This window comes from Juglans regia, chromosome 10 (genome assembly GCF_001411555.2).
Source record: "Juglans regia cultivar Chandler chromosome 10, Walnut 2.0, whole genome shotgun sequence".
In the NCBI taxonomy this organism is placed as follows: domain Eukaryota; kingdom Viridiplantae; phylum Streptophyta; class Magnoliopsida; order Fagales; family Juglandaceae; genus Juglans; species Juglans regia.
Window position 1 is genome coordinate 23,368,746 of NC_049910.1, and position 26,563 is coordinate 23,395,308.

The following is a 26,563-nucleotide window of genomic DNA, read 5'->3' on the forward strand; positions in this document are numbered from 1 at the left end:
TTTTTTCTTTTAATATCCACGTGAGCCAACTCGGAGCCGATTGTAGATAGCAATTTTGTAAAATGAAACTTCTCCTAAATTTAAACATGTTCCATTATAATTTATTTATTTGTTTTTTAAATCATGAGATACTACACGGAAAACAAATTATAACGTGTGCATATTTTATGTATGTGATTAATGTTTTTTTAACTTTATAATCTGAGTTACAAGTTTTCAAAGAATAGCTATGTCGATAATTAAATTGAAGTAACGAAAATTATAACTATTATTTTCAATTCTTTTTAGTTGCATTATTATTATTATTGTGGGTAAAATTCACTTTGGTTGCATTTGGTTAAAAAATTTTATATTTAGATTTAGACCTCGTTTGTTTTCACAGATGAGATGAGATGAGTTGATATTAAAGTTAAAAATTGAATAAAATATTGTTAAAATATATTTTTTTAATATTATTTTTAATTTGAGATTTAAAAAAATTAGAATTGTTTATTTTATTTTGTGTGAGAATTTAAAAAATTTGTAATGATTATATGAGATGAGTTAAGAGAGGCTGTGAAAACAAATAAATTTTATTAGGGTGAGTTTGGATACACAAAACATCTTATCTTTTCTCATCTTATCTTATCACATTTCATCATTATAACTTTATCAAATTTTTATAAAAAAAATTATAATAAACAATTCAATTTTTTCTAATTCTAAAATAAAAATAATACTAAAAATTATATTATAACAATATTTTATTTAACTTTAAAAAAATATATCATATCATCTCATCTCATAACTGTGTATCCAAACTCACCTAAATCTCTTAACTTGAAATATCCTGATTTCAAAATTATTAATTTCAAAATTTTTTTTTTGCAATTTGGATGGACTTTATATGGATTTTGAAATTCATTGCAACTCATTGACTGAAATCATTTTTTGCTTATTGATGTCTCCTAACACTTTTAAACAAGCAAAAATCATAGAAGTTATTTTCGAAAATCGTTTTACAGAGACACAAGGATTTTAAATTCAAGAATTTGTTTGAAATCCTGCTTGGATCTCATATAAATTATATGAATTTTAAATGCTCTCCCTTTCAAATCCTTAATATACCATCTCTAATCTTTTGCTTGGACCCAGGATTAAGGATACAAATGTGGATTTGGAGCTAATCCAGCCCCAATTTAGAAGTCCCAATTCCAGAGGTTTTCAATAAACAATTTTGGACACCATAGCTGCAATTCTCTCTGGGCAAGCTTCGCGCTCCTCCTCCTTTGATACTCTCACAGGTTCTCTCTCTCTCTCTCTCTCTCCATGCAAATTTGAAATCTCTCAACCCTCAAAAACCTAATCCCAATCTAACCCCATTTCTCATAGTTTTACTGCTTCTATATCCCTTTGCTATGCTATGCACCATTTTATGGGATTATGCGCTCTCTCTCTCTCTTTTCCGAATTTCAAGTTTGGTTATTACTTGGATCCTTTTTTGTTTAATACTTGTTTTTTTCGTGCACAGGATTCAAATCCTATGCATCATTTGGGAATTATTTAGAAGGTTTGTTATATTTAGGTCTCATGAATATATTGCTTAGTTCATGGTATCTATTTTGGTTGCTTAAACTGAGTTGAAAATCAATTGAAGTCCGGGATTTCTTGCTTTATATTGTTTTTTTTACGCATTGGGGCGGAGGGGGTGGGCGTGATCAAACTTACTCTAAATTAATCTTTCATGATGCCGCATTTTGCCTGCTGTTTGGTCTGTGTGAATACTGAGGACATGGAGTGTTGCAACGAAAAACGATGAATTTCAGGTTTGAGGGTCTGATTTCGTGGGAAAAAGAGCAGTAGAAGAGATTCCTTTATTGAAAGTAGAGTTGACTGCCAATTACTGTCTTTTTTTATAACCGGAGTCAACTATATACAAGTTGTTGTCGATAGAAGGTCTCAATAGTCAATGGCTGCTTCAGAGGAGAATAGCGCATTGTTTCCGATTTTCATTCTAACAATAATGGCCTTGCCATTGGTGCCTTATACAATTCTGAAGTTATGCCGAGCTGCCTCAAAGAAAACAAAGAGTATACACTGCCATTGCTCTGAATGTTCTCGTTCTGGGAAGTACCGCAAATCGATATTTAAGCGGGTGAGTTCCTTCATTCTCCCTTAGATGTATCCTCAATATTACCTATCAAAAGATGTATCCTCAATATATGCCTAATTCCTTTATTTGATCTAACTGTGGTGTCTATACTGGATATCTTGCAGATTTCAAACTTCTCAACTTGTAGTAACCTCACCCTGATATTGCTTTGGGTCATAATGATTGTCCTGGTTTATTACATTAAAAATATGAGTCGCGAGGTAAATATTTTAATCAATATTTCGGAATTAGTTTAAATACGTTGCCATTTGACTAGCACCTCCTGTTATACTTCGTTCATTTTCATGCTACATCTTATGATTAAGGATTTTATACAGGATCTTGTGACCATATGCTTTTGATGCTTAAATGATTGACTTTTTTTTTTGTTTTGGGTGGGGTTGGGGATTTGTGCTCAGATTCAAGTTTTTGAGCCTTTCAGCATTCTTGGATTGGAACCTGGGGCTTCCGAATCAGAAATAAAGAAAGCATATAGAAGAATATCTATTCAATACCATCCTGATAAAAACCCTGATCCAGGTTGAAAGCTTTTTAGTTCTTCTGTTTATATGTTTCATTTTCTGACCTTTGTTTCGTTGAGAAAGATGTTGGTTAGTACAAACCCCATGCATGGTGATAGTTCTTTTTTGTCTTTGTTTCTTTAGAGGCACACAAGTATTTTGTGGATTTTATATCAAAGGCTTATCAGGCACTGACAGATCCAATATCACGTGAGAATTTTGAGAAATATGGCCATCCAGATGGCAGGCAGGTATATAACTTTATGTTTTGTGAAATGCGTAACAGTTTCCCTATACTGTTTGTATATAGTACTAAACTATGAGTGGTGAAGTTACAAAACTAAATTTGATTCTTTGTTTAAGCAGGGTTTTCAAATGGGCATAGCTCTCCCTAAGTTCTTGCTAGATATTGATGGGGCGTCTGGTGGAATACTTCTCCTTTGGATAGTTGGTGTGTGTATTCTGTTGCCTTTAGTGATAGCTGTTGTCTATCTCTCGAGGTCTTCCAAATATACAGGAAACTATGTGATGCATCAAACGCTGACAGCATATTATTACTTGATGAAACCTTCTTTGGCCCCAAGGTAATTAATATTTAGTTGACTTGTTATGTTTACAAGTTCAATTACCATTTCCATTACAGTCCAATTAGGGTACATCCATTACCAGAATTCATGCTGTTGGCATTTGTATATGATTTTCCTGTACATTATTTTTTTTTGATCGGTAAATTTTCCTGTACATTATTAGGTAAAACATTTATGCTTTATTGCAATAGTATGTGAGAACTGGGTGAATTGTATATATACCACATGTACACTTTCTCTCACACACACGAACAATGTATAGTTTAAATATTTTGATGATACCTCTCCTCCAACTTAATCAAAATAATAATTTGATTGTATCTCCTGTACATATTACTATTATGCTTTGTATTTAGTAAGACCGTTGATGTTAGGCAAACCAAATATATGACACTGAACTGGTTGATTGGAAGCCTGGGTGAGGCTGCCTGTATTTTTCTTCCCCCCCCTTTAATGAGTAAAAAAAAAAAAAAAAAAGGAAAGAAAAATAGAGGCATCACCAAGACTTATCCCTATGCATAACTTAATCTGTTGCATATGACCCTGTAATTGTTGCATTAGTTTTTTGTCATTCTAATTGCAACTCTTGATTACACAGCAAGGTTATGGACGTCTTTATAAAGGCTGCTGAATATATGGAAATTCCAGTTCGTAGGACTGATAATGAGCCCCTCCAGAAGTTATTCATGTTGGTCAGGAGTGAATTGAATCTGGACCTTAAAAACATTAAGCAAGAGCAAGCCAAGTTTTGGAAGCAGCATCCATCACTAGTTAAGGTACTAGCCAATTAATGTTTGTTTTTGTGGTTTTTTTTGGTAATTCTTATATGCTTTTTTCTGTTCAGACAGAATTGTTACTTCAGGCTCAATTAACTCGTGAATCAGCAGCCTTGCCTCCATCTTTGCAAGGTGATTTCAGACGGGTACTAGAACTTGCACCTCGCCTTCTTGAAGAATTAATGAAGGTGATTTCTATGCTCTCTGTTACATTCCTGAAGCAGACTTCTAGGATAACTGCTGATTGCACTTAACACTAGTATCTCCTGTAAGCCTGTGGCTCAATTAACTTGTGAATCAGCAACCTTGCCTCCATCTTTGCACTGTTTTTTTCTTTTTTTGGGAGAGGGTATTTCTCCACCATTATCAATTCCTTATTGTCTGTGCAGATGGCACTTATACCGCGCACAGCACAGGGGCATGGATGGCTGAGGCCTGCAATTGGTGTAGTGGAGCTTTCTCAATGTACCATTCAGGTGATAACACTCCATCCTCTAGGGTCAGAAATGCTACTGGCCTTTTAAAAACATATGCGGCAGGCATAAAAGGTGCACATAAATTTAAAATAGGATAAGCTTTATTAAAATTGAGATTAAAAGAGAGCAGTGAAAGAAATTATTAAAAATAGTTCAAAGTCTTGTGTGAATAAAATAACTTGTTAATAATTAAAACATAAACTAAAATTCTCTGTAGGCAGTTAGGCCTCTGCCTCTTCTCTTGAGCCAAGTTTTGTCCTGCATCATCTTCATTACATTGATAATCAACATGGATGATTAAAATATAAATATTTAAAACAAAACGTGAGTTGAATACTTAGTAAGTCACTTCATTGCACAGTAAACATATAATAACATAGGGTTTTTCTTTGAAAATAACATGCTCAATAAAACTTTATCATACATACATGCATGCATCTACACTTAGTTCCACTTTCTTTGTTGGTCGGTACTGATCCCCGTGAGTTAGGGTTAGGGATCTTTGTGACCTTGGTTCCGTCTGAGAGCTCGGGTTAGGAATCCATACATGAAGTGTAACACCCCGTTCCCATAGGATAGAGATGTTACTAACATTTATAACATAATACTCGGTAAAATGATTCATATCCTGAATTACCTTGTTTATTGAAAAGCATAAAAAACTGAAATGAACATAATTGTTTCGAAATTGAATGTAAAGTGAAAGAACATAAAAACATCCTACAAACGATAAAAGAATTATAGTTCTTGTGTGAATATCACTTATTTCTTCCTAAGTCTTTGTACTAGATCTACTCCCGGCCATCCAGCTCTGCGTCATCATAATCACCATTCGTAAAAATTAGACAGAAGAAAACAGGAAGACAAACAAAAAAATGAGTCGAATACTCAGTAAGTAGCACATCATACTGTAAAATATAGTTTAGCCTAACATAGACCTAATTTTTGATGACTCTTTACCACATGCATACAACATCATAGATTCACAATCATAACTTTCAAAAAACTTTATATACATACATTCTCGTGGCAAGCATGTAACGTGAATACATAGTACTTGACTTAATATGAAGTGAAACACGCTTGAGTCTGTGTTTCACCTAATCCTGCATAACTTGGAGTGAAACTCGCTTGAGTCTGTGTTTCACTTAACTGGCATAACATGAAGTGAAACATGGTTGAGTCCGTGTTTCACTTTAACTGAATAACATGGAGTGAAACACGCTTGGGTCCGTGTTTCACTTAACTTGTGGTTAACCACGCTCGAGTCCATGACACTGTCTTTAAATCTCCTTATCTTTCTTAATGCATGAGAATTCATTAGACTTCATGAAATTTTCTTAACATGGCATATTCTTGTTCATGACATAACATGACCTATTCTTGTACATGGCAAAGCATAACATGGCATTTTCTCGTACATGTTATAGCATAACATGACATGATATAACATGATCTGAACATTTTATGACATTCTTGGGCATACATGATCTAAATGTTACATGAACATGGCATACATCATCTAAGTATTACATGAATATGGCATACGTAATCCGACTATTCTAAGGATTACATGAATATGGCATACCAGACCTAAATTACTGCATGAACATCTCATGGCTTCCATGTGATTTTGGTAACATTCATTCATTCAAGCATAATCTCATATATCAAAGATCGTGAAAGAAAATCTAACCTTGACTTGTCTCTTAGCATAGCATAGATAACCAACATAAACACATCATATTTTCATACATAACAATAATGTTCACAGTATGTATGCATTTATATGTTCATACTGTTTACCTCTTAGCGTTGCTTTCTAACTTCCAAGTGGTAGTGCGTTATCGAGGGGAAAAAGTTGTTGCACGGCGGCTCAAGGTGGCTGGAAGTGACCGGCGGTGCAACTGGGAGGTCCCTAAGGTGGTGCGACACCAAGAGAGGGAGAGAGAGAGAGAGAGAGAGAGAGAGAGAGAGAGAGAGAGAGAGATGGAAATGAAAACTTAAACCACCGAGAGGGAGGAGGGGTGAGTGCGACGACAGTGGCTTACTTGAGGGAGTGGGTGCGACGGGGTTAGGTTGGCTGGCAATTTCTGCCGCCGTGGGTGGTGCTCCGACGTCCTAGGGTGGTCGGCAGTGGTTGGGCAGAGACTAAGGCTTATGCGAAAAGTGATTTCTTCCCTTGGGTATTTTTTGTGTGTTTAAAATAGAGGGTTTACATGGGATTTTATAGACGATGGGGAGTGGAGTGGCGTGAGTCCTCAGTAGGTATGCTAGGGTTTGAAGTTGGCTACACTGAGAAAATTATTCCTATAGGGATATGGATTATGAGAGGATTTTGAAGAGTCGAATTGTAGTTTCAAACTAGGAAACTAATCTAATATGGAAACTAAAGGATAACTATACAAAGGTTTTGATAGGGAAAGAATCACTGTTTTAATTTATCAGATAGCATATTTCCTAAAACGATAATAAAAATAATAAAGACGATAAAATAAAAAAAAAATACTAGTTTTAAGTCCTAATTTTGGACCCGTATGTTACAATCTCCCCCCTTAAAAAAAATCTCGTCCCCGAGATAACGTACCTCAATCGAATAAATATGGATACTCGATCCTCATGTCCTCTTCTAGCTCCTAGGTGGCCTCTTTTTTTGTGTGGCTGCTCCAAAGCACCTTGACCATCGGAATGGTCTTCTTGCAGAGTGCTTGAGCTTTTTGTGCAAGAATCCCAGTTGGAAATTCCTCATAGGTCAGATCCTCGCGGACTTGGAGAGGCTCGTACTCTAGTACATGTGTAGGGTCTGGAACATACTCTCGAAGTAGAGAGACATGGAAAACATATTGTGGTGGGAGGGCCAACCTGTAAGCTGTAGCTCCAATCCTTTCTAGTACATTGAAAGGGCCTAAATATCTCGGACTCAGCTTTCCTTTCTTACTGAAATGCATAATTCCCTTCATCGGCGCCACTTTCTAGAATACTTTGCTTCCTACTTCAAATTGCAACTCTCGACGTCTTTGATTCGCATACTTTTTCTGTCGCTCTTGTGCAATAGCGAGCTTCTTCCGAATGACCACTATCTTCTCATGCATATCTTGAATAATCTCCTGTTCAAGGATTCTACGTTCTCCCACTTCATCCCAATAGAGGGGTGACCGACACTTGCGGCCGTAAAGAATTTCATATGGTGCCGCCTGAATGCTCTCTTGGTAACTATTATTGTGCATCACTAGATGCACAACTAGTGTGTGTGTCCTGCCATTGCAATCTGCCCTTATCTTATGGTACTACTATTATACGTATCATTACTTAGGCCATTAAGCATCTTACATGTCATACATTCACTCATAAACTTGCTTTCTTGTCATATATTGTCTGATCAAGCCTTACATATCTTGTAACATCCCGTTCCCGTAGGATAGAGATATTACTAACATTTATAACATAATGCCCGGTGAAGAGATTCGTATCCATGAAAATTACCTCATTTATTAAAAACGTTAACTAAATTGAACATAACTGTCTTCGGATCATGAAACTGTATGCATAAAGTAGAAAAAAAAAACATAACTAAACTAATTCTTGTGTAAATAACACTTATTCCTTTCTAAGTCTTTACACTATATCTATTCCTGGCCTTCCAGCTCTGCGTCCTCATACTCATCATTTGTAATAGTTATACATAGAAGAAAATAGAGAAACAAACAAAAATGAGTCGAATACTCAGTAAATAGCACATCATACAGTAAAATACATCTTGGCCTAGCATAGACTTAATTTTTGAAAGACTCTTCATAATATACGTACATCATCACATATTCACAATCATACCGTACACAACTTAATTTAACATAGGCTTAATTTCTGAAAAACTTTACATACCTACATATATCGTCATTGATTCACATAGCATATCTATTTATCATTAACATGAGCGGAATCATACATAATCATGACAAACATGTAATGTGAATGCTTAATAATTTGTTTATCTTGTCTTAACGTGAAGTCAAACACGCTTGGGTCTGCGTTTCACTTAACTTGCATAATATGGAGTGAAACACGCTTGAGTCCGTGTTTCACTTAACTAGCATAACTTAGAGTGAAACACGCTTGGGCCCATGTTTCACTTAACTTGTGGTTAACCATGCTTGAGTCCGTGATACCGTAAAACTTCTTATCTTTCTTAATGCATGAGAATTTATTAGGCTTCATGAACATTTTTAACATGACATATTCTTGTACATGGCATAGCATAACATGACACATTCTTGTACATGGTATAGCATAACATGACATGACATATTCTTGTACATGGCATAGCATAACATGGCATAGCATAACATGGCATATTCTTGTACATGGTATAACATAACATGACATTGCATAACATGATATATTCTTGTACATGGCATAACATAACATGGCATATTCTTGTACATGACATGATATGACATAGCATAACATAACATGGCATACATGATCCAAGTACTACATGAACATGGCATACATGATCTAAGTACTACATGAACATGGCATACATAACTTGGCTATTCTATTACATGACATACTTGACTTAAATTACTACATGAACATCTCATGGCTTCCATATAATTTTAGTAACATTCAATCAATCAAACAACAAATTCATTCATTCAAGCATAATCTCATATTTCATCAAAGATCGTGAAAGGGAATCTAACCTTGACTTGTCTCTTAGCGTAGTTTAGATAACCATCATAAGCACATCACATTTTCATACATAACAATAATATTCACAGTACTAATGCATTTATATGATCATACTATTTATCTCTTAGCGTTGCTTCCACAATCTCACGTCGTAGCTCGTGACCTATACGAGGCACTAATTGTCACTAACTTTCCTAGAGAGACATGTCGTAACATTCTAAATACTTAAAATCGTATATGGAGATAATTTCATTCCACTAAGATTAATACATAATAATATTATTCAAAACTTATAACATGTTCCTTAACTTCTATTTAAAAAAATATAACTTAATAATTTTATAAAAATCTTGTTAAAAGCCAATTGGAATATTAACTAAATAATACTCAAAATAGTTTGAAAAATACTTTAAAATTATGCTTTAAAATCCCTTAAATACTTTCTATAAAAATAAGTCTATAACTAATATATTTATTCAAGTAAAAAACTTTGGCCTACTTAATTATCAGCCCAACCCCAATTAAAACTCAACAAAGTAAAAAGGGTATTTTGGGAAAACTGAAATAGAAGAAGTAAAGAGAGAAGACATGCTTACGGGAGAGGAGGTTGTGCGATGCTCACTGAGAGAAGAAGACCTAGCCACGACGGTGGTCTGGGTGATTAGCTAGGAGTCACGGCGATGCAACTAGGGGACCACCTGAGTATGGTGGTGTGACATCGAGAGAGAGAGAGAGAGAGAGAGAGAGAGAGGATTTGTCAAGCCGATAAGCACTAGGTAGAGAAAATGGTGGCCGACGGCAGTAGGCTTACCGGAATGGAGTGGGTTCGACGGGGTTGGGCTGGTCGGCGATTTCTGTGGTGGTGTGGGAGGTGGTCCGACGAGGTGGCTGTTGGTTGCTGGGAGGAAGGCTGCGGTGGTGTTGTTTGCGATAAGGGGCTTGCTGTGAGAGTGGGTTTCTTTCACTGTGTAGAAGAGATTTATTGGGTTTTCTTTCTGAAGGGTCTCGGGTGAGTTTTATAGATGAGGGGGAGGGAGATATCGTGAGTGATCTGGAGAGGTTTGAATTCAACTAGACTTTGGGAAACTACTCCCACAAGGAAAGAAACACTGGGAGGATAAGAGTTTTGAAGTGTTTGAGTTTGAAAGTTAGTTTCAAATCTGGAAACTACTCAATCTGGGAAACCAAACAGAAAATAAAAGAGGCGTATAGTTTAACAGTAGAGAAATCCTATTCAAAACAAATTACTACCTCAAACATATCTAATAACAATAAGAATAACAATAAAAATAGTAATCATAATAATAAAATCACCCTTTTGGGGTCTGGATGTTACAATGTTCTTGTCTTTTGTTCATGCATACCATACTATTAGTAGACATATTACCATGTGCAGAAGCATACATAAAAACCCGTTGCATACATTGCTTTCATTAATACATAACATGGGTGCATGAACAGGGGCTACCAAAGAATAGGACTACATATATAATTATAGATCAAAACATGTACATATCATATAGCTTAGAAAAAGATGATCACTTCGTTTTAAAAAAAGATATCTCATAAAAAAGTTTTTTTTTTTTTAATTTTTATAAGTAAACAATTATATTGATATGAATAGGCATAGCCCAAGTACACAAGATGGTATACAAAAGGTCACACCTATTTAGAGAGAAGTAATAGAATCAAGAAAATCATGAAAATCAAGGCCACGAAAATCTACAGCTGTGGCCCAAAGAAATAGAGTGCTAACAAAAAATAATCTAAATTCTACTAGTGAGCGCTCCTTGTCTTCAAATGATCGGTCATTTCGCTCCTTCCATAGGCACCACATGATACAAATCGGTACCATTTTCCACACTGCCGTGATCTGTGGGAGACCTCATAGATTTATCCAGCTGGCCATGAGCTGTGTCACTGTGGCTGGCATAACCCAAGCTAAGTTCATTCTATTAAACATTTCATTCCATAACATTCCAGTCACCTCAAAATGCAATAGTAAATGATCCACAGTTTCACCATTTTTCCGACACATGCAACACCAATCTACTATGATCTCCTTATGTCTTCATAGATTATCTATTGTCAAGATCTTACTTAATGCTGCTGTCCATACAAAAAATGCCGCTTTGGGAGGCGTCTTGGTTCTCCATGGGAATTCCGTATTCTGTGGTTGTGTAAGAGACATATAGAAAGAGTAGACCGAGAATGTACCTTTGCCAGTGGGAATCCACCACATCTTGTATGCTCCTTGGATTCTTGGCCTCATGGAGTATAGAAGAGCAAAGAACTCCTCAATGTTGCCAACTTCCCAATCCTGGGTGACTCTAGTGAAATTCACTTTCCACTGGACCAGGTCCCCAAATAACTCCATACAACCAGCCACTAATGCATCTTTCTCACGAGATCCTAAAGACTACTGGAAAATAATCCTTTAAGGCTTGACTCCACACCATAGATCAGTCTATAATTTTATTCTAGATCCATTACCCAACACCATTCTAGTATGCCGATTAAAGATCCCCCTCCCCCTTCAAATGTGTTTCCAAAGTCCCACTCCATAAACCCCATGAACCTCCCTAGTGCACCATTTGCCCCACATGCCTCCATATTTGCAATCTATCACTAAATTCCATAAGGCTTCCGGTTCTGTATTATATCTCCACAATCACTTCCTAAGCAAGGCTCGATTGAAGATCCTCAAATTTCTGATGCCCAACCCACCCGAAGAGACTGAAGAACATACCTTATCCTACCTGATTAGATGATACTTGAATTCTTCTCCTATCCCACCCCAAAGAAAGTCACAATACAACTTCTCAATAAGGTTTGCCACACTTCCTGGAATTGGGAATACAAATAAAAAATATGTTGGTAAATTAGAAAGAGTACTTTTGATGAGAGTGATCCTGCCAATCTGCGATCAATGTTCTCTACCGCTATATCCCAAATTGATATAGATCTTGCAACTACCCCCAAAGGAAGACCAAGGTAGTTCATGGGAAGTGAGGAAATCTTACATCCAAGATACTAGTCAGTTGCCTGATGTTACGAACATTGCCCACTGACACCAATTGTGATTTATCAAAGTTCATTTTCAAGCTGGATACCGCTTCAAAACAAAGTAATAATGCCCTCAATGTTCAAACTTGGCTTTGTTCTGCCTTACAAAAAATAAGTGTATTATTTGCAAACAATAAATGGGATAGGTTAATATTGTCCCTATTAGGATCACTCACCGAGAAACTCTCAATAAAGCCACTGTTCACCAAGGCTAGAATCATTTTGCTAAATGTCTCCATGACAAGAACGAATAGGAGTAGGGACAAAGGATCTCCTTGTCTTAGGCCCCGAGAGCTATTAAAGTAACCATTTGGGCAACCATTCACCAATATTGAAAACCTCACTGTAGAAATACACATTTAATCCACGAGCACAATTTCTCCCCAAAATGGCACCTCCCAAGCACATATAGTAAGAACTCCCAGTTTACACGATCATATGCATTCTCCATATCTAATTTGCATAAGATTCTTAGTTGGTTAGATTTTAGCCTACTATCTAAGCATTCATTAGCAATGAGGATTGAATCCAGAATTTGCCTATCTTTAACACTAACATTTTGGGGTTGTGTAATGATCCTCTCCAAAACCACTCCTAGACGATTGGCAAACACCTTAGAAATAATCTTATATATTCCATTCACAAGGCTGATTGGCTGGAAATTCTTCACCTCGGAAGCCCCAATCTTCTTAGGAATGAGAGCTATAAATGTGGCATTAAGGCTCTTCTCAAATTTCCAGACTGAAAAGAATTCTTGGAACACTTTCATTAAATCCGCCCTCACCACATCCTAACAAGTTTGAAAAAATCCCATGGAAAAGTTGTCGGGGCCAGGTGCTTTATCTTTGACCATTCTCCTTATCATGGTGTGGACCTCTAACTCCTCAAAGGGCCGCTTCAGCCACAAAACCTGCTGTGGATCTATGGACTCAAAGGCTAGTTGTAATGCCCCAATGGAAGGCCCAAACCACATGGCCTATGCTCCAAAAAGACTAGTCAATGATGCAATTGGAGTCCCATTGGAACCTTATAAAGAGCAAGAACTTCTCATTCCCAAGCAATGTGGGATCCCATACACCACCTACCATTATCCATATCATATGGGGTATCACAATCTACCTCCCTTAAATTCCCGACATCCTCGTCGGGCCTGTCCATTGTACGTGGCACGGCTCAAGTCCCACATTTTTGGTTGAGATAGGCTCTGATACCATTTGCAACGCTCCAATGGAAGGCCCAAACCATATGACCTATACTTCAAAAGGACTAGTCAATGATACAATTAGAGCCCCATTAGAACCTTATAAAGAGCAAGAACTTCTCTTTCCTAAGCAATGTGGGATCCCATATACCACCTACTCATATCCATATCATATAGGGGTATCACACTAGTCCATCTAGTGTTGGCCACCATCCCACTTGTTCAGAAAGTAAGTGTTCATAAAATCCCACAACATGCTCCCTAATCATTGGAGCATCCGTACATTCCACTCCGTCTATTTTCAACATCTCAATAATATTAATTCTCCTATGGGAGTTGGCCACTATATGAAAGAACTTTGTGCTGCGGTCTTTTTCTTTCAACCATAAAGCTCTTGATTTTTGACGCCAATTGATCTCCTCCAATTACACCACCCTTTCTAATTTTGCCTTTTAACTCAGCCTTCGTAGATGCTTCCTCCATAGATAGAACCCTCCCCTCCTGTGTCCTCTCTACCTCTTGAAGCTCCCTATCATAGTCTTTTTACGATCTCCTACATCACCAAAAACTTGAGTATTCCATAGCTTTAAATCATTTTTTAGAGCTTTCAGTTTGTTTGCAAAAATGAAGCTAGGAGTGCCATTAAATAAATAAGAATCCCACCATTCCCTAACTCTCTCCACAAAACCTACAGTTTTCAGCCACATATTTTCAAACTTAAAATACCGACGCCCACCTTGAATACCTTCACAATCTAGTAATAATGGAAAATGATCCAAACATAGACAAGACAACCTCTTTTGACAAAGCTCCGAATAATGAGTTTCCCATTCCGATAATACTAAAAATCTGTCCAATCTAAACCATGTATGATTATTGGACCACGTATAAGTACCATCCATGAGAGGAATATCCATCAAACCCAGGTCGAATATACATTCCGAAAATTCTGTCATCATTGGTCGTATTCTGCTGTCACCGGAACGTTCACTAGGAAATCTTGTAACATTAAAATCACCACCTATGCACCATGACAAATTCCACCAGTTATGAATTCCAGTAAGTTCTTCCCATAACATTCTTCTACTGCTGTCTATATTCAGCCCCTAAATACCAGCAAAAGCCCATAAATAATTTTCATCAACATTCCTAGAGGAACATGCCACAGTATACTCCCTAAGAAATTCCTCCATTTTCTCCACCACTCTTCTATCCCACATAATTAACCCTCTTGAGGCCCGTCAGAAGCAAGATAAACCCAATCCATGTAAGTACAACTCCATAAGCTCCTGACAATTCTCCTGGGAATAAATTTCAGCTTAGTTTCTTGTAAACACACATTGTCCGCCTTCCGTTCACAAAGCATGTTTTTCACCCGAAGGCGTTTATTTGCCTCCTTGAGCCCTTGGACATTCCAAGAAACAATCTTGGGCTTCATAAAACTGGAGTTGACCCCCGCCCTTTAGCTCTCTCTCTACTTGAACTTGAACTGCCCTCATAGTTTAGGGACCATGTTAGCCTCTTTAACTCCCTTTGTTTTTAAGAATCTGACTTCTTCGATTGACCATGTCCAACTTCAATAGTTGTTAATAAAGCCATGAATTGTTCCTCAAAACCCTCACATTCGATTCCAACACAATGCTGGATCTCCTTTACTTTATGCAGCACCCAATTAGATACATTATCCTGGTCTGGCAGCATGTATTTTATGTCCCCCCCCTTTTCCTAAAGTCCATCTCATCTCTGAATGTCCATTGAGTCTTCATCGGCCCGACAAGATCTTCCATAGGGCAGATAAATCTTTCATCCCCCTCGTAGTGGTCATTTGCAACAACTAGCAGCTGAGAAGACCCTACATCTTCCCCCCCCAAAAAAAAAAAAAAAAAAGAAAATCACTTTCTGCCTTTGAAAATAGCACTCGGGATACTTCCAAAGGTTGAAAAACAGTCGTCGGCATTGTTACAGGTGGGAACTCAATAGGAGGCTCAGCCCCTTTGTCCGTCGGTGATGTCTGTCCAAGAATGGGCTGAGAATTGACACTCATCTTTGCTATAGCAACGGTAACTCCATTAGCCTTGTGCAATAGTGCAAAGGGTGAGATTATGGTTACTTACCTCGAACTTTGTACAATAATCACTTTATGCACGCCATTTAATCACTTTATCCAAATTTCTACTATGCTCGCATTATGAATTTGAAAGGCTAAGGGGTTGTTTGTATGTTAAGATGGTTTCATCTCATCATATCTTATCTCATGTCATGTCATGTCATCACATTTTAACATCCAAACACTATTCAAACATACACTTTTCAATTTCAAATTTTTAACTTTTTCATCTAATTATTATCTAATCATTACAACTTTTCCAAACTTCCAAACAAAACACAAAATAATTCAACTTTTTCAAATCCTAAAACAAAAATAATTTTAAAAAATTATATGCTAACACTATTTTAATTTTATAATATTTTTATTCAACTTTTTCTCTCTCATTTCCCAAAATCTCATAAAACATCATAACTCAAACCATTTCACTATTATTCACAGATTTCTCATCTTATCTCATTCCCCAAACATCTCCTAAAACTTCACTGAATGAGGCTTTCCGTGACATCCAAGCATAATACGTCCTTTCTTAAGTTATAACTTAATATCATAACCTCGTAATATGCATGATAAATCATGCCCTGATTATCCAACTTGTAAGCTCCAAAATCACCCTCCACATTTTTATCACCCACAAATAATAATAATATTAATATAATTGACTCCCAAAATACTTTCTACTAAAACTCGGCAACCCAAGACCATATTTTCTAATCCATAATTATGTGACTCGCATCACTTTCTATTTAAGAACTAACTATCCAGCTGTAACCCCATGTGAACCCATAATGCATCAAGTATCAACCCGTGAGCTTAAAACCCTTATTACAACATTTTGGTGAGAGAGTTACCTAAAGATAGAGATGACTGAGAGAGTTAGATGGTGGAAGATGAACGTTTGCCGGAAGGAGGTACCATGAAGAGCTGGAGGTGTACGGTGGCTTGAGGGGCATGAGGTTTAATTTTGGTTAGTCTTCCATTGGAACGGTGCTTTTGTGGTGAGGGGCTGAGCTCTTTTTTTAATAGGTGAAGAAAAACTGTGATGAAGTTGTTAAGGTGATGGCTGACTGGAAGCTTATGTAAATGGAGAGTGAGTGCTGTCCGTGGATGATCATTATAGAGGAGTGTATGGCTTTTTCTGGGTGGTGGAAGGAGAAGTTTAGTGGGAAAGAGCTACGGGAATCCCACATATGAGAGGGAGTAGTATGGGGAAGGGTTGTAGAATTTAAGTGAATGAGCAATGGTGCTGTGGAGTTTTAGTCAAATCAGAAGTGTAGATTCCAGATAGGGGGCTGTCGGGTTGTCTAGACATTTTAATGGGCTGGTTCACTAAATCCAATGGGCTTTAAAGAAGTTCTTGCACCTAAATAATATCAAATGAAGCCCAACTTTTCCAATACCATCAATGGGCTTTTATACGACTCGAGTCTATGGCCCAATAATATATCTAATCCAAGTGAATACTAACTTGTCCAAAAGGTGTGCAAAAGGTGTGGAGAATCGGTGAATCACCTCTTCTTCTTCATTGTGATGTGTCGAGGGCTTTGTGGGATGAGGTCTTTGTCAAGTCTGGCATTTCTTGGGTGATGCCTAAGAGTGTAGGGAATCTTTTGGCCTGCTGGAGAGGGATACAAGGATATCGTCAAATAGCGGCTGTTTGGAAGATTTTGACTTATGTAGTGTATTTGTAATGAGAGGAATGGATGCTGTTTTGATAATAGAGATCTCTCGGTGGATGGGATTTCTTTTTTCATACTTTGTTGCTTTGGGCTTCAGTTATTGTAATGGATGGATATAGTTCCAATGACTTTCGTTCTGTTTTACAGCTTTAGTTTGTAATTAGGTGTTTTCTCTTGTATATTTCCTGTGTACTTGGGTTATACCTAATTACGTGGTTTTTTAATAAATTTCTTACTTATCCAAATATATATATATATATATATATATATATATATTAACTTGTCCAAAAATATTAAATGGGTTTTCAATAATTATTGGGCCTATAGGCGCAATAAGAATCCTTAACCGATCCTAATAATTTAGGCCTGTGAGACTATCCAATATTATTCGATAAAACCTCAATTGGGCTTCCCTAAAATGAGCCTGTGGGTTCAATCCTAGACACCAAATAATTAAACCCCAATCTATGGACACGGGCTCGAAGGCCCAATTTCAAATCTAACCCTAATTTACTTTCTTAAAATAGAAACCCAAATTTTCCTAAAATAGAAACCTTAAAAGTTCAGTGTGTTACGTGAGATGCGTGCTGAGAACATTTTCAATCTTTATGACCGAAGCTTTATGAAGCTTTTGAATAGGTGGGGACTAGTAGTGACTTGGTTTTTCTGTATAATGTAGAAGCAAGTAGCTAGTAGATAATGCTGGTCTTCAAAAAATGCAAGTTGTTCACTTTTATGTTTCCCCTTCGTGTGAGATGCACTTTCCGGAACTATGTCAGAAAAGACTCGTGTATGTCAGAAAAGGTTGTCACGAGTATGCTTTGATCATTTTCCAATTTTGCTTGATTGTGGTGGCATTCATGGGGTAGGCGTCCATTCAAATTAGAATATGTGACTAGAAGTTGATGGATTTGTGGAGAAGGTAAGGGCCTGGTGGGAAACTTATTCCTTTGATGGAACACCTAGTTTCAAGTGGCGGGCAAACTGAAAGCTCTAAAGGTTGACTTAAAGAAGTGGAATGAAGAAGTATTTTGACATACGGAAGTGCAAAAAAACATTCTTTGGGATGAGCTGCAAGTATTGGAGGAAGGAGAGGTGAATGAGGACTCTTTGTCAAGAAAGAATGTGGTGGTAACCGAAATTGAGAAAGTGTTGTTAATGGAGGAAATATCTTGGAGGCAGAAATCAAGGGCGCTTTGGTTGAAGGAAAGAGATAAAAGCACTAAGTTCTTTCACAAGGTGGCCAATTCTCATAGGCACCACAATGCTATTGAAGTCCTTCATTCAGGCTCGAATGTGTTACAGTCTCCCAAAGAGATTCAAGACTATATAGTGCAGTACCATGAGGAGCTCCTAACTGAAAAAGTTGAGTGGCGCCCCAAACTGGATGGTTTATTTTTTGATCAGCTCGATTCGGAGGTAGCAAGTTGGTTGGAGAGGCCGTTTGTTGAAGAGGAGGTGCATCTAGTGGTGAGAGGCATGTGCAAAGATAAAGCCCTGGGTCCGGATGGTTTTTCTATTTTTCAAGAATGTTGGGAGATAGTGAAGGAGAAGAGGAAGTGATGCAGATTTTTCATGCTTTTCATTCTAATCTAAAGTTTGAGAAGTCATTAAATGCTGCTTTTATTGCTCTTATTCCAAAGATAGTTGGTGCCCATAATTTGAAAGTCTTCTGGCCTATTAGCTTGGTAGGTGAGATCTACAAGATTATTTCAAAGGTGTTAGCTAATCGCATGAGTTTTTCCAAACCTCAAAATGCTTTCGTTTGGGGGCGGCAAATTTTGGACTCCGTTTTGGTAGCGAATGAGTGTTTGGACAGCCGGTTAAGAGAAGACACTCTGGGGGTCCTTTGCAAGTTAGACATGGAAAATGCCTATGATCATGTGTGTTGGGATTTCCTTTTTTATATGTTGAGAAGGTGTGGTTTTGGAAACAAGTGGTGCAAATGGATTAAACACTGTGTTTCGACCACTTGGTTTTCGGTTTTAGTCAATGGAAAATCTTGTGGTTTTTTTCAGTCTTCGAGTGGTTTGCGACAAGGGGATCCATTATCACCTTTCCTCTTTGTTTTAATAATGAAGGCTTTAAGCCGTATGGTGGAGGCTGTCGTTAGGGGGGGATTTATTACTAGTTTTTCGGTGGGTAACAACAACAATGGTGTCAGTTCCATTTCTCACCCATTATTTGCGGATGATACGCTTATCTTCTAATATGCTGTTAGTGACCAGATTCAAGCTCTAAGGGCGGTTTTGTTGTGTTTTGAAGTTGTTTTGGGACTTAAGGTGAACGTGGGGAAGTCGAAATTGGTACTGATGGGGGTTGTGAGTAATATTGCTTCTCTAGCAGAGTTGTTGGGTTGTAAAATTGCCTCACTTCCTATGAAATATCTTGGACTCCCCTTGGGGGTGTCATTTAAAGCAAAGAGCATTTGAGATGGGGTGGTAGAGAAGATTGAGAAAATATTACGGGGTGGAACTCCCTATATCTATCAAAAGGGGGGAGGTTAACACTTATTAAAAGTACCATTTCCAATCTTCTTACTTACTATCTTTCCCCCTTTCCATTGCCGGTTGGAGTGGCTGACCGTATGGAAAAGTTATTTAGAGCTTCCTTGTGGGGTGGCATGGGGGAGGAAGTCAAATTTCACCTTGCAAGTTGGCAAAGGGTGTGTTATCCGATTGCGATTGCGAATGGGGGATTAGGGGTGCAAAATTTGAGCATTTTCAACAAGGCCCTTCTTGGTAAGTGGTTGTGGAGGTATCAAATGAAAGGAAACTCGTTGTGGAGAGAGGTAATCGAACACAAGTATGGTAGTGAGTGGGGGGAGGAATGGTGTTCCAAGGAGGGTAGGGGGTCATATGGAGTATGCTTATGGAAATTTATTAGAAAAGGATGGAACACCTTTGAAAAATATATTAGGTTTGGAGTGGATGATGGAGCAAGACTCTGCTTTTGGTTTGATGCTTGGAGTGGGGAGAGGCCTATTTCCATTGTTTTTCTAGTCGCTTTTAACATGGCTGGAAATCAGCAAGCGGCAGTTTTGGATTTGCTGTGTTGTGCCAATTGGACGGTAACTTGGAATGTCACTTTTACTAGAAATGCTCAGGATTGGGAACTTGATGAATGGCAGCCTTTTGTAGACACTTGTATTGAGCAAAGGTAGGAGGAAATGGGGCTGACCGTATGTTGTGGATTAACGCAGGGAGAAAAAAGTTACTGTTAAATCTTTTTACAAGGTTTTGACAGTACAACAGCCCACCTCTTTCCCGTGGAAGATTGATAGATCATTTGCTTTTACATTGTGAGGTGGCAAGGAAATTATGGGCTGGTATCCTTGATAGAGCCGGACTGAGTTGGGTAATGCCTAAGAGTGTGGTGGAACTACTAGTGTGCTGGAACAGAAGGCATATCAGTGCACAATTGGCAGCAGCGTGGCGTATGATACCTTTGTGCTTAATGTGGTGTCTATGGTTAGAAAGGAATGATGTGTTTTAATAACAAGGAGTGTGCAGTGGGGAAAATCTGAAATTTTTTTGTATTCTCTCTTTTACAGTGGTTTTCTGCTATTGTATTGAAGGGGTGGGAATGTCCTCGAGTTTCTATCTTCTTTTCAGCTCACTAGAATGTACTTAGGTGTCTCACTTTGTATACTTCCTGTGTACTTGGGCTTTGCCTAGTTTCATTCTATTCAATAAAGCTACTTATTTACTTATAAAAAAAAATGTTTAAAACAAGTTCTCTCTCTCTCTCTCTCTCTCTCTGTAAACGTGCATTTTCCCTCCAGTGTACCTCACTTTCTTAGATTACTCCAATATGATACTTCCTGAGTTCCTAGTAGTGAACCTGTTGAAATTTTGTGGTAAGTTTGTAGCAGACCTGAATATGCTGTGTTTTTGACCCGTTTGTAGTCCACGATTGCGTGTCTTTCAACTGTGAAGTTCTTTCCAGTCAGGTTCAGAACCATAAAAGCAAGTTCCATTTTGTTTTTTTATCTATTTATTTCCTGGAGAAGCTATTTTCTGGGTGGATATATGTATTTTTGTTTTGTAGTGATTGCGCTAACAAACTGTTAATAACTAAGCAAAAGTTCTTATGAAAAATTATAGATGTGCTTAGACTAGAGGGTAACGCGATTATTCTTATCTTTCCCAGTTCATGCTAACTGTTGGTATCCTTTTGTTATATTGCCTGTGGTGCAGGCTGTTCCTCTCAGTTCAAGGAAGGCAATTGGAGGGTCTTCTGAAGGCATTGCACCCTTTCTGCAGCTGCCGCATTTCAGTGAAGCTGTTATAAAAAAGATAGCCCGCAAAGTATGCAGATAAATCTCCTTATGGTTTGTGTCATACTGGGATAGATTTGTTAATTTGGCTCTTTCTAGGTTTTTGACGTTTGAACAACTTTTTTTATTTTTGATGGTTGCCTTCTTCCCTTTGTGGTTTCTTCTGTGTATTTGCATATATTTGTTATATCATGTATTTAAAATCCATGTATTAAAACCCCAAGAGGTTGGCCCAAGTGGTGGAAAACCTTGGTCTTGGGGTATCACTCCCTTCAAGGTTCAAAGTTCAATACCTTATGAGTGTAAACAATCTTTTGAGGCCACACCTCCTTGTAAGAAGTCAGCGATTTAACTAGTTCTGTGTAGGGAAACTTTCGAGGGTGCGGTGCACGGGACTGAGATTTATTCTGCAGGGGTGGGTTCGAAGGGTCATGTCTTGGAAAAAAAAAGAAAAAGAAATCCATGTATTAAGTATTGGAAATTAACTCCCCCTCCTTAGCACCCCCACCACCGAGAAAAAAGATCCAGTTCATATTTACCTGACCTTTGGATAATTTTTATAGCCTTTTTATTCTTCATTTGCAGAAGGTGAGAACGTTTCAGGAGCTTCAGGACATGAGTTTGCATGAACGTGCTGAGCTGCTTGCTCAGGTAGCTGGATTCTCGCCCAACTCTGTACTAGATGTTGAGATGGTGCTGGAAATGATGCCTACTATAACAATTGAAGTTACATGCGAGACTGAAGGTGAAGAGGGTATACAAGAGGGTGACATTGTCACGGTCCATGCTTGGATAACACTCAAACGTGTTAACGGCCTGATAGGTGCACTTCCCCATGCCCCTTATTACCCATTTCACAAGGAAGAGAACTTCTGGTTTTTGCTTGCAGACCCTGTTTCAAATAACGTGTGGTTTTACCAGAAGGTTAGTTTTATGGATGAAGCTGCGGCTATAACTGCCTCTTCAAAATCAATTGAGGAGACAATGGAGGGATCGGGAGCAAATGTAAGGGAGATCAGTGTGGCTGTAAAAGATGCAGTTGAGAAGGTGAAAGCTGGGTCTAGATTGGTGATGGGAAAGTTCCAAGCCCCAGCAGAGGGGAATTACAATTTGACTTGTTACTGCTTGTGTGATACATGGATCGGCTGTGACAAAAGGACCAACTTGAAACTGAAGATTTTGAAACGGACTAGGGCTGGCACCCGAGGTGGCCTCGTTGCAGAAGAGGGACCCATCTTGGAGGAAGGAATTGAAGAAGAAGAAGAGAATGAAGAAGAGGAATATGAAGATTATGAGAGTGAGTACAGTGAAGATGAGGCAGATGGACAAGATACTAAAATGAAAGGCCCTGCTGCCAATGGTACGGTGAATAAAGGAGGCTTGAGCTCAGAAGGTTCAGGCACAGATGAAGAGTGAAATACAATTCTACTTATTAATAGTTGAAAGTTAAACCATAAACTTTTTTGTAGCTACTTTGATCAGTGGAAGAACATAACAATCTTCACGGTGAGTCACTTATATGCGCTAGCTCTCGTCTTTTATCTTGACCAAGTTTCCTCCTATATCTGATACTTTATATATCTTTATTTTTAAGAAAGAGGATAGTATTTCATAATTTTATCATGATTTTGACTAAGAAAGAGGATAGTTGGAACTTTCAGTTATAAACAAAATAGGTAATTGTAAAATTGGTAATTGGGTTTTCATGTTTTTATAAATTTAGGTTTAGATTTTCAACTTTCGTAAAATTATTACCTTAATTTCAAAAAAACTCATAATTAGTTACCAGTTTTACAATTAACCCTAAACAAGAAAATTATCTAGTCTTAACTTTACACGCATTTCATTTCAGGGTTTTTTTTGTTAAAAAAAAAAAACTCTTATTTTAATCCCTTTGTCCATTTCCCATTATTTCTAGAAAGATAATTGTCGTGACATTCTAACATCATATAAGTTATCAATATAAAAGCTTAACAAATAAAAAATATTAAGAAAATTTAAAAATTGTAAAAGCATTACGAGTCAACTGGTTATAACAAAGTTAGTTTTCAGAAAATTATTTCATTATTAATCACTTTGTATTTTTTTTTATCTTACTAATTACTCCCAAAATTCTTGTATGAGAAAATGATATAGTTGCACAATGCTTTTGAAGAATCATCTCCTACTAATATCGACATTGAGGCCAAATCTGGTTTTTTTTTTTTCTTTCCCTTTTTTATTTTTTAAAGAAAGGAGGACGGAACCTCCATATATTATTAAAAAACCTTCACTCAGGCGCTGGAACAGCCATAATTACATCAATAAAAGACACCCCGGACCAATAAAAGTCACCCAAAAAATTTCCAACTACCATCCCAAGTCTCCTAACGTCTAACATAAGGTAAACTCATTCTATCTGTACATATAAGATCCTTAAGTCTCCCTGGACCAAACTCCTCTCCAACAAAATTCCAAGTGATGCCACTCGCCCCATGTTTTGATAAAAAGAAAGCTACCATATTAGCTTCCCTAAAGACATGTTTAAAATGAACATTTAGGGAAGAAATAATAGTGTGTTTCCTCCAAAAAATTCCACATATACCAATATTTACACGTCCCTGTGATAAACCAACCCACCGCAACACTAGAGTCCGACTCAACCAACACATCTCTAAGTCCCAACTGTTGACAAAGATGAAGGCCATCCACATAAGCTCTACATTCAGCCGTCTACATTGAGTTTTGCGAACCCCCTTGTTGGTGGAGTCCAAGCAACTAACCTTGGCGTCCTTACTGTAATGGGTACTACTGGGCAATTTAAATCTCTCAGTATTCTCAAGTCATGCTCACCCACTAATTTGAAAGATCTCAAGCATCCTGAAATATCCAAAATAAAACATTTGACCATCCGAACGATGCTCTTCCAGTCATACCTTACATCCTCCATACGCGTCGCACATCTAGCTTTCCAAAGGGCCAACGAAATGAGAATGGGAATAATAACATGGAGCCAACGAACCTGCGAGGATAAAGAAGCCCAATACCACCAAACATTTACAACATCCGTCCATACTCGAGTATTTGGTAAACGAATAGCAAATATTGTTGCAAAAAAATCCCAAACCTTCCTTAGTCCCTCACCATCACAATGAACATGATCCAAGGTCTCAACCATATTAGAAACGTAGCAATGGCACTTAGAAACAACCAAGATACCAAGCTGTTGAATAACATCATCAACTTTTGCGTGCCTGTGAACACAAAAACAACATCTTCTTCAGAACATGATCCTGCCATAATCATTTCTTCTAAGGACACATACTCCCATGAGACCGAATAAGTTAACAAGCCTATTTAGTAGTAAAAATCCCATCCATCGTATGCTGCCAAACCAGCACGTTTGAATGAATTATTTTCTGCACCATTTGTTCATCAACCAGTTGCCGAGCCAACTCCAAGTTCCATCCCAAACCCTCCCATAAATTATGTACAAGCAATTTGGGATCACCCACAACAGGTAAGCAACCTGCAATTGGCCCCTCACCAAGCTAATTATCAAACCAAAAATTCATAGCCCCCTCTCGAACTATCCATTTCGATTTCCCAAGTGTCAATGACAATACTTCCATAACATTTTTCCAAAAACAAGAACCCTGTAATGTCAATCCAGATGCAGCACTATGACCATCCCCAATGTATTTTTTCCTAAAAAAATCAGACCATAAGGAGCCACCCGAAATTAGCTTCCAAGCAAATTTCAAAAACAAAGACTTTCGGACCTCCGCAAGATTCCGAATGCCCAGCCCTCCTTCCACCGGAAGACAAATACAACGCCATGAGACCCATTTTATTTTTTTTTAAAGTTGAAAAAATTCTCTTCAACTTAACAAAAATCCCTTTAGGCAAGTTCATCACCGATAACAAATGTATGGGCATACTATTGAGAACATGCTTAATAAGAATTAATTTTCCGCCAAAAGAAGTAACTTACTCTTCCAACCCACCAATTCTTTTTGAACTTTTGCCATCAAAGGATCAAAAATATTCAAAGTCCTTCTCCCAACGTAAAGTGGCATCCCCAAATACACATAAGGCCAAGTCCGTTCTACAAAACCCAAAAGTTGCATCAGCTATCTCTTCCTACCATAGGCAAAATTTATTGAGAAAAAAAATAAAGGACTTATTCGAATTTACATGCTGATCCGATACACTTTCATACTTCCGAATGACTCCCATCAAACTTATAATAGAATACTTGCCACCCTTTGCAAAAATCAGAAGATCATTTGCGTAAATCAAATGAGATACCCGAACTCCCCCATTTGAATTAAACGCCATCACTTTTCCCACTCGAAATTCCTGTCGAAGCATGCAAGAGAGCAATTCTTCCGACAATATAAATAAATATGGGGAAAGAGGATCCCCCTGACGTAGATCACAAGACGGCTTGAAGAAACCCTTACTACAACCATTCAACATGACAGAAAAAACTGGAGAGGAAATGGAGTTAAAAATTAAAGACCTCCATCTTTCTAAAAAGTCCAAACGCCGTAGCCCCTCCAACAAAAACCTCCAATTCACTCAGTCATAAGCCTTAACCATCTCAATTTGCATCATAGCATTACCCCCTCTCATCTTCCGATTCATACCATGAACAAGTTCTTGAGCAATAACCATATTTTCAAAAATACTTGACCTCAAATAAATGCAGCCTGCTCCGACGAAACAATGCGTCCAATAATTGGTGCCAATCTAGAAACCATGATTTTTGCCATGATTTTAGAGACAACCAAACACAAACTAATAGGCCGAAAATGGCCAAGGCCCTCCGGCACATCCACCTTCGAAATCAAAATAATGCTAGTTGCACCAAAAAAATTTGTCAAAGGAGTACCTTAAAAAAATTCCTTCGCCATGTCAAATAGATCTTGCTTCACAACCTCCCATGAAAGAATAAAAAAACTTGCCGAGAACCCATTTGGCCCAGGACTACTATCCTGAGGAATAGACCACAATGGTTCTTTTACTTCATCAATGGTTGGAGGCGCACATAATAGTTCATTCTC

General features: G+C 37.7%; 1 protein-coding gene across 2 annotated transcripts; it reads left to right on the top strand.

The window, feature by feature from the left end:
• The first annotated feature begins 1,023 nt into the window (after positions 1–1,023).
• On the top strand, positions 1,024–23,079 carry LOC109011539 (dnaJ protein ERDJ2A-like). 2 transcript variants are annotated; one of them, XM_035694554.1, is made up of 12 exons: positions 1,024–1,283; positions 1,511–1,549; positions 1,806–2,134; positions 2,257–2,352; positions 2,551–2,671; positions 2,797–2,903; positions 3,019–3,236; positions 3,838–4,015; positions 4,084–4,203; positions 4,405–4,491; positions 21,436–21,546; positions 22,101–23,079. In XM_035694554.1, exons 3-12 carry the CDS (start codon positions 1,949–1,951, stop codon positions 22,929–22,931), a joined length of 2,055 nt encoding a protein of 684 aa, XP_035550447.1. In that variant the 5' UTR covers positions 1,024–1,283; positions 1,511–1,549; positions 1,806–1,948; the 3' UTR covers positions 22,932–23,079. The 2 variants fall into 2 exon arrangements, with proteins under 2 accessions (XP_035550447.1, XP_035550448.1); XM_035694555.1 differs by lacking the exon at positions 1,511–1,549.
• Positions 23,080–26,563: the final 3,484 nt, after the last annotated feature.